We start from the raw sequence: 16,202 nt of genomic DNA on the forward strand, positions 1-16,202 counted from the left end.
CTGATATCAGAAATCAAGTGCCTCTACTCTTCAATGTGTGACTGCGGAAGAGACCTCAGTGTTTCTCAGGGAGTACCTGTGAAACCATCTATGGCAATATTAATATTGTCATAGAGAAATACATCCTTGGTCTCGTCTAACTCCGCTATAAATTCACTATTTTCACTTAATTTTTCTCACTCTTAGTTTGTCACTCTTTACTTTTTCAAAATATTATCTTTTTTAAAAAGAAGAAGGAGCACTTATCTTGATGGTTTCTTCTGATAATGTGAAATCACCGCAGTACGCAGTTACAAAAATCTAGCGCGATGACAAGCTATCATGCTTAGAGAAGTCAATCTCCTTTCCCAGAGTCAACCTGTTTTACACAGAGATATCCCGACAGGCCCTATTTCGCCCTACGGCTGCATCAGGGGATATTATCTAAGGAGATAAAATACATTGTAATTTTTAATTCCTTATTTTTCTTAATAACAAATACCCTTAATATTAATCTACTTACTTTAAAGTATGAGCTACCGCTTCAATGATTTCCTCCTAAAGAAATGGCGGCTCGGTGTTCTGCAGAGCTATACGATGGGAGGGATGTTATTGAATGAGAGTACCCAAGAAAGGGACTTGGGGGTAATGGTGGACATGACAATGAAGCCGACGGCACAGTGCGCAGCGGCCGCTAAGAGAGTGAATAGAATGCTGGGTATAATCAAGAAGGGTATTACAACAAGAACGAAAGAAGTTATCCTGCCGCTATACCGGGCAATGGTGCGTCCGCATCTTGAGTACTGCGTCCAGTATTGGTCACCGTACCTTAAGAAGGATATGGTGTTACTCGAGAGAGTTCAGAGGAGAGCGACACGACTGATTAAGGGGATGGAAAGCCTTTCATACGCTGAGAGATTGGAGAAACTGGGTCTCTTTTCCCTGGAGAAGAGGAGACTTAGAGGGAATATGATAGAGACTTACAAGATCATGAAGGGCATAGAGAGAGTAGAGAGGGACAGATTCTTCAAACTTTCAAAAAATAAAAGAACAAGAGGGCATTCAGAAAAGTTGAAAGGGGACAGATTCAAAACGAATGCTAGGAAGTTCTTCTTTACCCAACGTGTGGTGGACACCTGGAATGTGCTTCCAGAGGACGTTATAGGGCAGCGAACGGTACTGGGGTTTAAGAAAGGATTGGACAATTTCCTGCTGGAAAAGGGGATAGAGGGGTATAGATAAAAGATTACTGCACAGGTCCTGGACCTGATGGGCCGCCGCGTGAGCGGACTGCTGGGCACGATGGACCTCAGGTCTGACCCAGCGGAGGCATTTCTTATGTTCTTAGAGCTTATAAAGAAAGCACCGCACCAATCCCCATTCGAGAAACACGGAAAAAACAGCCAATCACTGTGACTTCCGGTTTACCCTTCAAAAAAATGCGCGCCACTCTATCCTAGTATTAAGACCATTTGGAGTACAAGTTTTTAATCTAAATATCCATTTCTGTTCTTTTTGTCGGAGGTAAGCTCTAAAGTCACCTCCCTTATCTATGTTTCTATAACCATAAAGCTCTGTGACCTCATAATGCAAGTGTTAAAGAGTCGTGAGCCTATAACAATAATGGACTATGACATCACAATGCAGGTGTAAAGAGCCTCAGCCTATAGGGAGAGGAGGAGATAGTGGATGTTGCAGATGGGCAGACTGGATGGGCCATTTGGCCTTTACCTGCCATCATGTTTCAATGTTTCTATAATCAGAAAGTTCTAAGACATCACAATGTATGTGTTAAGAGTCTTAGTCAATAGGGAGAGGAGGAGATAGTGGAAGCTGTGGACGGCATAAATGATGCATCTAAATGTTTTGAAAAGCTGTGACCGAATGCACTGATTGTGGGTGTGTGTGTTAATGTCCCGGTGGCCCTGACGCAGCAGATGTATGTAATTCCCGCGAAACGCTGGCCGCGTTGGCAAATGGACATGCATTGAGGTTTTATTATAAAGACTCCGCCAGTGAAGACTACTAAACAAAGCAGATAAGTTTTTGTGGTCTAGTTTTTCAAATCTGGATAATACACACAGTATCTGAAGAAGATTTTTTTAAAAAGTATCACAGTTATAGTATCATTTCTTCAATATTGAGTGGTTAAGGGCTTATATTAGTCTTAAGTTAAACACTAAATCTATCAAAAAAAGCTAAAAATTAGCACTTTAAATAAGTATGTAGTGGCCAATGATTGGAGCAGGAGTATTTTAACTACGCGGATTGTCTCAGCTTGTGATTACATTGCTGTGCGTAGGCTCCATTTCTGAGGCCGTATAGTATGTCCTAAATGATAAGGACTTAACAATACTGATGTGTATTGCTCCACATAAGTGGTATTTTACACTATTTTTGCAATTGTGCATCTAAATGTTAGTCATACAGATGGGCGCTATATGTGATTCTATAAACCACATCTAACTCCAGAGGCGGTTTATATAACTGCGCTCAATGCAGATTTTTCAGCACCAATTTTTCTGGCTCCATATATTGAATTTGGCCCATAGATCTTAGAATGGGCTGGGACAGGAGGTGGGAAGAATCCCCCCCTGTCCCAGCCACCACTGGACTACCAGGTCTCATGGCAGGCCTGCAGAAGCCTGCAACAGGTTTGGGAGGGGGAGGGGTCAGCACAGACCTGAATACAAACCAAGATCCCCATTTTGGGGCCATTTTTTTTTTGCCCCAAAATCTTGGGTTATATTCGAGTATATAATATAGATTAGATTTAACTGGCCAGAAATGGCTCCTAATGGGTAAAATCACCTATTCGAGGCTAACCACCTAGTTTCAGTTACAGTTAACTGATTAGTGCTGCCAATATTCAGCGATTAACTGGCCGAGGCCACTGCATAAATAAGACCAAGTCAAAGTCAGTCCTATATTTATATGATGCCCCAAAGCTGGTGAAGTGCTGGATATTGCACTTAACTGGTTATCTTGAGCTGCCTCTGCAAACCCAGAAATTGAATGGACCTAGCATTGAGTTTCCAGGCATAGCATTGACGGCTATGGTAAAAGACCTTGCGTTTCATTGTGGGAAGAATATTGTATGACATTCCAGGGCTAATCATATCTCCTGGACCGTAGCATCCTCTAGAGCAGTGATTCTCCGCACACAACTAACCAGACAGGATTTGAGAATATCTGCCATGAATACATATCTGTTCCTGATGTATCTAGACAACTGACCCGCATAATACTTTCTCTTCAATACCGATTCCCTTGAATTGTTAACCTCTATCTTTCACCTCTGTTAAGTTCATTCAACTTGTACCATCTTTTAATCTTTGTAAACCGCATAGAACGTCACGGTCCTGCGGTATATAAGCTGTTGTTATTATTATTAACAGTGATTCTCAACCAAGTCTTTGGGGCACAGTCGGCCATTGAGGTTTTCAGGATATCCACAATCAGTATGCAGTGCATGCAAAGCTATCTCATGCATATTCATTATGGATATCCTGAAAATCTAATTGGTTGGGTGTGCCTTGAGGAGTGAGGCGGAGACCCAGAAGGGTCTCAGTCAAACCATGAACCGCACTGATATGCTGAGATGCCTATTGTTTGGCGCTTTAACCCTTACTGACACTGGAGCTTCAGTTCACCTCCCTGAAAGACTTTTCCAGGGATTGATGTGTCTAATCCTTCTTGTATTGGCTAAGGGAAAAGCTTCTCTAACACCCGGATGCTTTATAGGGTGCCAATATCGACGGCCGCTTAAAAAGCAGGTGCCGATCACATTTCAATCTCATGTCAGAGAAAGATAGGTGCTGAAAACATTGGCCAGGGTTTTCCAGGCCTACATTTCTGGCGCCTATCTTGCTGTGAATCGTGCCTACGTAGGTGCTTTACGATGCCTAACACCACTTCTGGCGTTAGCCATGGCTACGGTTACCAGAGGTCTGGCTTTCCTCGGACATGTCCTTCTTTTGAGGACACGTCCGTGGGTCCAGATGGCCCTTCAAAACCCGGCACTTTATCCGAGTTTTGAAAAGCCGCCTCAATTACGTCGGGCAGGGAGGAGGTAGTGGGGGGTGGGGCTGGGGCAGGATTAGGGATTACAGAGCGGGGATGGTTAGAACTGGGGGGGGGGGCGGGTCTAGGGGGTCCAGATTTTCCAATTGGAAAATGTAGCAACCCTAGTCATGGCCATTGTGGCATTAGGCGCCATAAAGCAGCTATGTAGGCACAATTCTAGTGCCTTTTTTTAGGTGCTAGTAGGAACTTTAACATTGCTTTTTTTTTTTTTTTTTTGCCGTTTTAAACGGTGTTTAATTAGCTTAGGTGTCAGTAGACGGCCTGCTTGCGCCTAGGTTTAGCTGCTGTTTTTAGAAATTCCCCCTAAGTAAATACACAGTGATGGTTGGGGGGAAGATCTTATAGGTCTAGAGAAGGGATTTTCAACCCAGACTTCAGGGTACCCCCAGTCACCCAGCTTTTGAAAATATACACCATGAACGTGCATGAGATAAATTTGCAAGCACTCCTTCCAGTGCACGTAAATGCGTCTCAGATGTATTCATGCTTCTATGTACATTTTTTAGTGGGGGGTTCTGAAGCTCCAGTGTCAGTTTCCCTTCCCTTCTCTCTCCTCCTTCCTGCAGGTCCGGCCCCTCACCCAGGGTACAGAACCCTCTCTCCCTTCCCCTCTAATTCCAGCCCCCAATCCAGTATCTCTTTCCCTTCCCTTCAGGCTCCCCTCCATGGGTCCAGCACCTCTTTCCCTCCAGTTCTAGTTCCAGCCCTTCCCCTGGATCCAGTGATTCTTTCCTTTCCCTCCAACTCTAGCCAGCCACCAGCACCACCCTAAGTGGCCAGCACCCTCTCTCTCTCTTTCCTTCTCTTCAGCCCCACCCCCAACACCATGTGGTCATCACCCACTCTCTCTTCCCTTCCCTCCAGCCCTCCCCTCACAGATCCAACACCTCTCTAATTTTCCCCTAACTCAAGCCATGGAATCAGTGTCTCTCTCCCTTTCAGCCTGCTTTCATAGGTCCAGGGCTTCTCTTCACAGCAAGATAGGCGCCAGAAATGTAGGCCTGGAAAACCCTGGCCAATGTTTTCAGCACCTATCTTTCTCTGACATGAGATTGAAATGTGATCGGCACTTGCTTTTTAAGCGGCCGTCGATATTGGCACCCTATAAAGCATCCGGGTGTTAGAGAAGCTTTTCCCTTAGCCAATACAAGAAGGATTAGACACATCAATCCCTGGAAAAGTCTTTCAGGGAGGTGAACTGAAGCTCCAGTGTCAGTAAGGGTTAAAGCGCCAAACAATAGGCATCTCAGCATATCAGTGCGGTTCATGGTTTGACTGAGACCCTTCTGGGTCTCCGCCTCACTCCTCAAGGCACACCCAACCAATTAGATTTTCAGGATATCCATAATGAATACGCATGAGATAGCTTTGCATGCACTGCATACTGATTGTGGATATCCTGAAAACCTCAATGGCCGACTGTGCCCCAAAACTTGGTTGAGAATCACTGTTAATAATAATAACAGCTTATATACCGCAGGACCGTGAAGTTCTATGCGGTTTACAAAGATTAAAAGATGGTACAAGTTGAATGAACTTAACAGAGGTGAAAGATAGAGGTTAACAATTCAAGGGAATCGGTATTGAAGAGAAAGTATTGTGCGGGTCAGTTGTCTAGATACATCAGGAACAGATATGTTTTTAGGCGTTTCCTAAATTCCCCATAAGTGGAAGGCGTGAGCAATTGTTCTAGATCTTTACCCCATGATGCTGCTTGGTGTTGTAGAGCTCGGTGTTATATTTCCCCTCTTCTTGGTAGGCTGTTGCTATGGCGCCATGTCTTGCTTCTGATGGGTGCTCTCTTTCAAAACAGCCTCCTCAAAAAGTTGAGTTTGCCATGAGCTTCAGAACCCCCACTAAAAAATGTACATACAAGCAAATAAGATAATATGGGACTGAATTAGGCCAGCCGGACAGTTGACTAAAGATACAGTATAAGGGCTAAATAGAGATAGCCAGGATTCTGAAAAGGGCTAAAAACAGAAGAACATTTATTTCACTTCTAAAATATAAATCAATAGTGGAAGTTTTTCTTGGAGGAAAAGAAGACAGGAATGTGGTGTAACCTCTTTTTCAATAATATAATGCTCTCTTCTGTTATTCAGGTGGGAATTTAAGATCAATGACACCAACACAAATTATAAGTGGAGAAAAAGACCTCATTAATGCCCGTCGAGGCTACAACCAAACTGCTAACACAAGTACTCATACACAACAAGCAAGTGCAGTGGTCCCATATTATAGGCCATGTTCCAAACCACTCCGAATAGCAGACAAAGTCACAAAGGTCCGGCAGCAAAAAATAAAGGCCACTTATCTCACGCTGACAGATCAAAAGCAGTGTCCATAAGGAATGCAGGTCCCAGACGAAGTAATCAAATCCAAGTGTAACCTTTTTCCCCTCATTTCACAGGAAACCTGTGAATCCTTGCTTGACTGCACTTTGGAAGAAGTGAGAAAGTATTCCAATCCTACAAAGCCAAAGCGATGGATTTTTGGAAGGAGAAGGACACCTACCTCATCTCTGGACCCCCAGTCTATTGCTCCTGATTTTGGGTTGGTGATTGATGGGAAAACACTTGGCATAATCTTTCAATGCAACCTGGAGATGAAATTCTTGGAGCTGACCCGGGCCTGCCGCTCAGTATTGTGTTGCCGTGCCACACCCTTACAAAAGAGCATGGTGGTCAAACTAGTTCGGGACAAGCTGAAGGTCATGACTCTTTCTATAGGTATGGAGCTATCTTATGGTGTTATGCACTTATTCAATGGGTGCTTCTCCAGCACTTATATTTGAATATCATGAATTATTGTCTAGTATTTACCTGAGAGATACAATCTAGGCAGTTGCAGAATGTTATCCTTTGGACTTGGATTACCAATATAAACTGTCCAACTATAAGCCGAGGTAACCTTTTTCCCCCTAAAAGATGGAAACAAGGTTAACTCAAATATAAACCGAAGGTTTATATTCAAGTGCCCTGACAAGCTCTGCACCCTCCCTCCTCTGGCCTTTAAGGCTCTGCATCCTGTCCCTCCTCCCACTCACTGATGCCTTGCAATCCTGCTGTAAGCCCTGGTGGTCCAGGTGTGAGCCTGAATAGGGCGGCTCCCTTTCACCTATCCCAGCCAATTCTGAAACATCACACCTCCCTCCTGCCTCCCAGACCTCCAGAAAACCTACCTTGAAAATCCTAATGGTCCAGATTTTCAGCAGCACTATTCAGCTCGAGTAGGTGGAATCCAAGTGGCTGGGTGTGCCTTGAGGAGTAGGGTTATCAGATTTCATCTTTAAAAAAATGAGGACACCTCACCCTGCCCTTTTCTGTCCCCAGCACCGCTCCCACACAAACCGCAGGTCTCTTACCCTGAGCTTGGGGCTGTGTCTGGATGTCTTCATATGCATGGATGTTGACATAGTAACATAGTAGATGACGGCAGATAAAGACCCGAATGGTCCATCCAGTCTGCCCAACCTGATTCACTTTAAATTTTTTAAATTTTTTCTTCTTAGCTATTTCTGGGCAAGAATCCAAAGCTCTACTCGGTACTGTGCTTGGGTTCCAACTACTGAAATCTCTGTTAAAACCTACTCCATCCCATCTACACCCTCCCAGCCACTGAAGCCCTTTCCAGCCCATCCTCCCCCAAATGGCCATATACAGACACAGAGCGTGCAAGTCTGCCCAGTACTGGCCTTAGTTCAATATTTAATCTTATTTTCTGATTCTAGATCCTTTGAGTTCATCCCACGCTTCTTTGAACTCAGTCACTGTTTTCCTCTCCACCACCTCTCTCGGGAGCGCATTCCAGGCATCCACCACCCTCTCCGTAAAGTATTATTTCCTGACATTGCTCTTGAATCTACCACCTCTCAACCTCAAATTATGTCCTCTGGTTTTGCCATTTTCCTTTCTCTGGAAAAGATTTTGTTCTACGTTAATACCCTTCAAGTATTTGAACGTCTGAATCATATCTCCCCTGTCTCTCCTTTCCTCTAGGGTATACATATTCAGGGTTTCCAGTCTATCCTCATACATCTTCTGGCACAAGACATGATGATGTCACACACATGTGTGCATGCATGTGACATCATCATGACATTTGTGCATGCACAGAGGATATCCAGACATGGACCCGAGCATGGGGCCTTCCAAAACCCAGATAAACTGCTGGGTTTTGGAAATTCCTCCAATCACTCAGACAGTCCTCTAAAAAGAGGACATGTCCCGGTTTTCCTGGGCATCTGGTAACCCTATTGAGGAGAGGGTTGAGACCCTCAAGAGTCTCAGTCAAATCATTAAGAGCACTAAAGCTCCTATCCAGATAACCCTTTCTGAGAATCGACTCCATAGTAAAAACTATACCAGCCAGTCAGAGGTGATGCTAACCCACAAAGGACCCTAAGTGGGAGAGAAAGAAAAAAAGAAACAAAACATTCAAGAGGGAAATAATAATATAAAGGGGGTCCAAGGTCCAAGTGGCATGATTTCTGCCACTTAACTCATGGCCAGGGAGCCCCAGTAGGAACCAGGGCAGAGATATGATTGGTCTGTCAAGGTAGAGATGATGGGGTGGTCTTCATGTTCAAAGAGCTCGGTTGAGGGCTCATCATAATTGGTGGTGTCCCAATGGTGTGGTTCTAATAGCTGCAAAGAGCACCCCAAAGCACGTTGATATCCAGGGTGATGTCTGGGGTAGAGAGTTGCTGCTGTTCTGCAGGAAGGATCGGGGTGTGAGGAGTATGGATGCTATTGGGACATAGGCATACAGCTTTTTTCCCCACATACATCTGTATAAAATTGATGTACCCACAATACATGGAGAGACATGCCCATGCAGTCTTGCGCATCCTTATACATAATTTACAAGAAGTTCTCCAGCATGTCAAATAATGTAGGAATTTTAACTCTCCCCTTCAAATCCTTTCTAACATAGGGCTCTTAACCTTGTTGCCTTTTTAAACATTTGACATAGGTGCCCTTATAATTGTTGATTAAGACACCGTCTTCTACCAAAGACTGCAAACTCTCAAGATCCTGCTGGAAGATACAAAGACTGTGTAGACATCAACACTTTTGTTCAGTTCATTTTTCTGCTCTGTTGGTTGATTCTTCATGCCTGAAGAAGTGTGCCTCTATCTTTTCTAGGTGATGGTGCAAATGATGTGAGCATGATTCAAGCGGCGGATATTGGCATTGGGATCTCTGGCCAAGAGGGCATGCAGGTATAGTTCTATTCTGTCATCTTTAGGAATCAGTCAAGCATATGAAGAACCTGAAGGCAAACTTAGATAAGAGCATTAACCTGAGTCCATAGGCTGTTCAATAAATTATACAGAAAAGCTGGCTAGCTTGAGATATTCTTGCCATGCAGAAAGTACAAGAAATGTGCAAATGAGGACAGGTTCAGCAAGAGGAAATTAATTTTTGCACAAACTGTTTTTTCTGAAATTTCACAGTTGGTGCTTAACAACATATGGAGATGATCTGGGAAGGGTTACTGGTACAAAACGGTCTATCTAAGAACAGGCTCTGTTAATAAGGGTATCCCAGTAGCACGCACCGTCAAGGAGGCTTATTGTGGGTGTGGCTTTGGCAGGCTTTGAAGTATCTGCATATTTTTATTTGAGAACAGTAATTACACTGATGCGCAGAGGTTTGTCAGGATTTTGAAAGGCCCCGAGCACAGGGCCACATCTGGAGGGCTTCCAAGCATGTGCGTATCCAACATGACATCATCACATTGCATCTGCGGATGCTTGGAGGCTCTCCAGACACAGCCTGGGCTTAGGGAAGAATAGATGAGATTTTGTGGGAGTCGTGGCTGGGGGGCAGAATAAGGCATGGCCACATGTCCTCTTTTTTTCATGAAGAAATCTGGTAACCCTGTTGGTATCACTGTTGTGATATTTACCGGTTCTGTACTATTTTGTCTTAATGAAATGAGAGGGATTTTACAATAGAAAAGGGGGATAAAGGGAAAGGGAACGGGGGTGGGATTTGATAAGCTGCCTTTCTGGGTTACAATCACAGTACTGCAGTTTACTTATTTTGTACCTGGGGCTTGTCCAGAGTCCCAAAGAGCAAAAGTGGGAATTGAACCTGGTCCTCAGGATGCTGCATGAATCATTAGGTTACTGCTCCAGGGGAGCAAAATGCTTTTAACAGGCCGCATCCATTGCATTTTAAACACTTCCTGGATCTTCCATCAACATCATCTTTTTGTGCTTTGCATATGTTGGTATTATATTTGCATGGCTGTGCGTAGGATTAGCACAGCTTTGGCAGATTAATGCATGGATGGATTCACTATGACAGGAGTGACAGGAAACGCATGTCTTAGAAATGAGCTACTTTGCTGATATTAATGATGGCTCTCGGGTTTTTACTTCAGGCTGTGATGGCCAGTGACTTTGCCATATCTCGGTTTAAATATTTGAAGAAGCTGCTCCTGGTTCATGGACACTGGTGCTACTCACGCTTGGCACGAATGGTGATTTACTTCTTCTACAAGAATGTGGTAAGTTATAGCAGCAAAAGGAGGTTATTAAGATGGACTTGGAAAAATCCACCGCTTACGCCTAAAATGAGTAGCATAAAATCCGTTTTACTCTTTAGGGATCATAGAGTCTTGCCAGGCACTTGTGACTTGGGTTGGCCACTGTTGGAAACAGGATACTGGAATTGAAGAACCTTTGGTCTGTCTCAGTATGGCAATATTTATGTCCTTATGCTGTTAAGGTGCGTCACAAACTGTGTGCCGAAGCATGTCCTGTGCGACATGTCCCCTAAAGTACCTGTCCCACCCACTGCATCACAGCCAAGCAGGGAAGGCAATTGACAGGGCCCTTGCCCTGTACAGCCATACTGCCCATGCATAGCTCACTACAGCCCTGGGTAGACTTCATCTAGACCAGTGGTCCCCAACCCTGTCCTGGAGGACCACCAGGCCAATTGGGTTTTCAGGCTAGCCCTAATGATTATGCATGAGAGAGATTTGCATATAATGGTGTAAGGATGGTCACGCTCCCCAATGTAAGGTTGGAGGGGTTATGTTAGGCGCCCTTACAAACGCCAGGTTCCGAGTTCAATACCTTCACAGAAGATTCACCAGGAAGTAGACTTAAATGAGAAGCACAGCCAGAGGTGATGGCATAAAGAATATATTATAGAAATAGGCTTACAGAAAAGCAATCTTCATAAACATTACAATTAAACATTACAATTAAGGAGAGAGCAAAACAGTTTCCCTGCCTTACAGAGTCCAGAGAGAAGCGTGAAGTTCCAGGGAGATGCAGAGAGAGAGAGAGAGAAAAGAGGTTTGGAGGTGATGGTCTAAGCTTCGGGTTCCAGAGATAGAGCAAGAGAAGGAAGGTTTGATGTTGAGAGGGGGCTTTTATAGCTTGGAATCTTATTCTAAATATAGAATCTATTGAACTTCAATAGAATCTATTGAAGTTAAGCATTCCCATCCTAAGTAAATTGTCTGAAACAATAGTTAGTTTCACTGATCAGAAAGGTTAGTGAGGTGTGCTAGACTGGAGAAGAATAGATTGGAGTCAAATGTAATTTCCAGTATGCCTCTGACAATCTCTGTGCGCCTGGATCCATTGTATATCCTAAGCTGTCCATCCTAAGCATCAGACATTAACACATCTTAGCACCTCTTAGCTGCAAGTTGGTTTGTTACCTTTTAAGCATGATTTAATTAGGGCTGTTTGAAACAGTCTGCCTGGATGCTTTCTGTATGTGAATTCTGTGCACTAATGTGCAATTCTGGAGGCCACATTACAGTAAAGATGTGCGCAGAATTGAATCGGTTCAGCGGACGGCCACCAGGATGATCTCGGAGCTCAAGGGTCTCTCGTACGAAGAGAGACTGAACAAATTGCAGCTCTACACTCTTGAGGAACGTAGGGAGAGGGGAGACATGATCGAAACATTTAAGTACCTCACGGGACGTGTCGAAGTGGAAGATGATATTTTCTTTCTCAAGGGACCCTCGGCCACAAGAGGGCACCCGCTCAAACTCAGGGGCGGAAAATTTCATGGCGACACCAGAAAGTATTTCTTCACAGAGAGAGTGGTTGATCATTGGAACAAGCTTCCAGTGCAGGTGATCGAGGCAGGCAGCGTGCCAGACTTTAAGAATAAATGGGATACCCATGTGGGATCCCTACGAGGGTCAAGATAAGGAAATTGGGTCATTAGGGCATAGACAGGGGGTGGGTAAGCAGAGTGGGCAGACTTGATGGGCTGTAGCCCTTTTCTGCCGTCATCTTCTATGTTTCTATGATGGGTCATTTGGCCTTTATCTGCCATCATGTTTCTATGTTTCTATAATCAGAAAGTTCTATGACATCACAATGCAGGTGTAAAGAGCCTTAGCCTATAGGAAGAGGAGATGCAAATGTTAAGAGCCTTAGCCAATAGGGAGAGGAGGAGAGAGTGGCTGCTGCAGACACCAGAAAGTATTTCTTCACAGAGAGAGTGGTTGATCATTGGAACAAGCTTCCAGTGCAGGTGATCGAGGCAGACAGCGTGCCAGACTTTAAGAATAAATGGGATACCCATGTGGGATCCCTACGAGGGTCAAGATAAGGGAATTGGGTCATTAGGGCATAGACAGGGGGCGGGTAAGCAGAGTGGGCAGACTTGATGGGATGTAGCCCTTTTCTGCCGTCATCTTCTATGTTTCTATGTTCTATGTTTCTATCTGCTTCCACATTCCAGAGTCAGATTGATATAATTTCCCATAGGCCTTTGCTGACATTGGTTAGGCTAACCCAATGCTAGGCTGACAAATGGAAGTGACAGGCATGCAAATCTACTCCATGCATATTCATTAGGGCTATCCTGAAAACCCAATTGGCCTGGTGGTCCTCCAAGATAGGGTTGGGGACCACTGATTCTAGACCATCCTCCTGCACTTGAACTGGTTATTACTATATGTTCTGGAACCCTTCGATCTTGCCTATGGGTGCCAAAATCTTACAGCAAATCCGGTCCTGGCAACAACACTCGTACTTTTGGGAACATTGAAGAAGGCCAATATTCAGAACCTAATTTACCCAGATTGTTTGGAAAATTTCCCTACATGTGTTTAGGTAAAAGACATTTAAAACCCCCAGCAAAACATGAAACCAGATAGTATAAACAATATAATTATTAGATCTGACAAATATATGCTAACATTCTCCCTATTTTTAGCTATGCTTTTTTTTTTTTATAAACTTCTTGCAAGCATCAGTGCAGTCAATCTATCAGTTGTATTAAAAGTTTAATGTATATGTAAATGAGTTGCCTGTTAGAAAATAATTTAAATTGGATAAATCTGTGAGTTAGACAATTTCTGAAAGCTTGTGCAGGCAAGTCTATGTGACTTGAGATTCTATTTGTGCTTGAAAGCTTGCTCTAAAAAAGTGTTCATCCTGTTTTAAAATGTTGTCATAATTATAAATAAACACAGTGGTTTGTCTGCATTCATTTTTAATAAAAAATATATATCTCCAGCTAGTTATTGACAAAACTGATGTTGGTCTGTCATGTTGTTTGTTTTCTTGCATTTTTTATAACTTGTAATGCTGATGACTTATCAGGCAATATTCATCCCTGCAGCAGGCAGCCCTAATTAGATCTAGAGATTTAGTACCAGCCTATATGTGGGGACCAGCAATGAATATTCCAGTCTTTGACAAGTTCTCCTGGTACTGACAATATTCAGGGTCAAACCCGGATCATTATATGGACTGGTTGAAATTGCTATACATGTGTCCTACTTGACACAGACAGTTATGAGGTTACCAGGGCTGAATGCTGGTGGTAGAGAATGACACGGGGACAAATTTTTCCTCATATCCGCGGGAACTCATTTTCCTGTCCCATCCCCATGAGTTCTTTTCTTGTCCCTGCCCCGTTCCCGCAAGCTCCGCCCTCATCTGCACAAGCCTCAAACACTTCAAAATCCAGTTTCAAGTTTAATAAAAAATTTGATAAAATCACTTATCTTGGTTTACTAAGCGAATTACAATAAAATATTGGATACAATTAAAAAAACAATAGTTTAACACTACAGACGACACAGGACATCGACTAACTGGTACAATCTTTTTGAGAAAAGAAACAATAAAGGCAAATGCGACAGGAATGGGAAAAAAAATCAGCTGAAAATAGAGCTAGGGAAAAGTTAGCAGTTATAAGCATCCTTAAATAGAAAACATTTAAGGTTACTTTTGAAATGATCCACGTTTTAAGCTTGTGTGGTTAACACAGAGCTTACAGTAATGGGGCAAGGACAGGGACGGAAACAAAACTCGCGGGAATGGGGGAAAATTTGTCCCCATGTCATTCTCTAATTGGTGCGTGATGGTGCGCGATGAGAATGAAAGGGGGACCGTTCTTGAAAAAGCCGAGTGGTGAAACATGTCAAATTGGTCCCTTCCCGGCGCAGACAAAAAAGCTTAAAAAGGAATAGGAAACGAGCAAATAGGAAATGGCAGAGAGCTAAGTTATTTAAAATTATAATTTATTTGAAACATTTATATTTTGGTGACTTTAAGTAATATAAAGGACACCACGAACACTAAAGATGATGTGTGTGTCATAAAAAATGGTTGTGCGGCCGTTGAAAAAGATCATGGCTGGCTGGTGGCACTTCTGAGGAATCTGCAAAAAATGTATTTATTTTTGACGTAGTATTATTTTGAGGTGTATATACTGTAGTATTTATATATGTATATATGAATAAATTTGGCTACGTTGGACAATACTTAGCTCATTAATAGGCATCTTTCTTTTTCTGCTTCTGAAATGTCATATATGAATGTACAGTATCACAAAGTATGGTACCGGCTTCATCTGTTGTTCTGTTTGCTCCCACAGGCCTATGTCAACTTGCTTTTCTGGTTCCAGATTTTCTGCATGTTCTCCGGCACCACCATGATTGACTCCTGGCAACTGACTTTCTTCAACCTCTTTTTCACCTCACTGCCGCCTCTCATTTTTGGAATCCTCGATAAAGATATTTCTGACGATACGCTCTTGAGTTTGCCAGAACTCTACAAAAGTGGGCAGAATTCTCAGGTGGGCTCGCTTGATCACTTGCAAGCTATTTTCAGTCATTCATTTTGCAGACACGAGGCCCTATATTCAGACCGCAGGAGGCAGCCGACTTATCTCCAGCAGTCAGCGGCGAACCTGAAAATTCAATGCCGGACTGTATTCAACAACCGCCACTGAATTTTCAGGGGGGGTTTAGCCACTTTTGACATAGCCAGATAAGCCGATATTCATTGGTTGACCAGCTATATAGTATAGCGGCCAAAGACAGACCCTGCTATATATGTGGGTCTTTCTGTCCACTACACTTAGCCGGCCAGCCAATGAATATTGATGCTAACCTAGGGTTACCAGATTTTCCGTTCAGAAAATCCAGCCCCCTTAGGCCTGCCCAGTTCCACCTATCCCCGCCCCATCACATCCCAGTCCCGCCCCAATCCCGCCCTAGCCCCGCCTCCTGCTGACTGCTCTGGCCGGGCAGGATGGCATGCATGGATGTGACGTGATGACGTCACGCACACGTGCGTGCATGTGACATCATTGCATGACATCCGCGCATGTCCTCCTGCCCAACAGCGATTTTGAGGGAGGCTTTTCAAAACCAGGACAAAATGCCAGGTTTTAAAAAGCCGTCTGGACCCTCGGACATGTCCTCTAAAGGAGGACATGTCCGCAGAAATCCGGACGTCTGCTAACCCTATGCTAACTGGCTATGTTGCATGACATAGCAGGTGACCAGGCTATCCGTTGACCACAAATATTTAATGGAGATCGTTGGCTATGGGTCTAGGATGATTCTTCGTGGCCATCTCATTGCAGCCAGTTCAGCGCAGCTGTTTCAACGCTGAATCATCATCTCGCAATGAAACAGCTACAAAGATTTGTTGGGTCTGGGAGCTACAGCAGGACACTTGAATTTTGGTGATAACCCCCACCCCAGATTCTTCCCACCCCATCTCCTCCCTCTCATGGCAGGAATCTCAGCTAATTGAGGCTCTATAAACTGCACATAACTTTGGTGTTTTATAGAGTCATGCTAAGTGTCGTCCATTATAGTGTTGATTTTTTTAGGTCTTT

The 16,202-nt window shown here is 43.7% G+C and overlaps 1 protein-coding gene across 2 annotated transcripts in view; it reads left to right on the top strand.

The window, feature by feature from the left end:
- The window catches only part of ATP10B (ATPase phospholipid transporting 10B (putative)), a 424,301-nt gene that overhangs the window by 395,951 nt on the left and 12,148 nt on the right, over nt 1-16,202 (top strand). For both annotated transcript variants that reach the window (XM_033927737.1, XM_033927738.1), the window contains exons 16-19: nt 6,479-6,797; nt 9,216-9,292; nt 10,462-10,587; nt 14,949-15,149. In XM_033927737.1, coding sequence (XP_033783628.1) covers nt 6,479-6,797; nt 9,216-9,292; nt 10,462-10,587; nt 14,949-15,149 — 723 coding nt within the window. The remainder of the gene's footprint in view (nt 1-6,478; nt 6,798-9,215; nt 9,293-10,461; nt 10,588-14,948; nt 15,150-16,202) is intronic.

Source organism: Geotrypetes seraphini, chromosome 18 (assembly GCF_902459505.1).
Source record: "Geotrypetes seraphini chromosome 18, aGeoSer1.1, whole genome shotgun sequence".
Taxonomy (NCBI): Eukaryota; Metazoa; Chordata; class Amphibia; order Gymnophiona; family Dermophiidae; genus Geotrypetes; species Geotrypetes seraphini.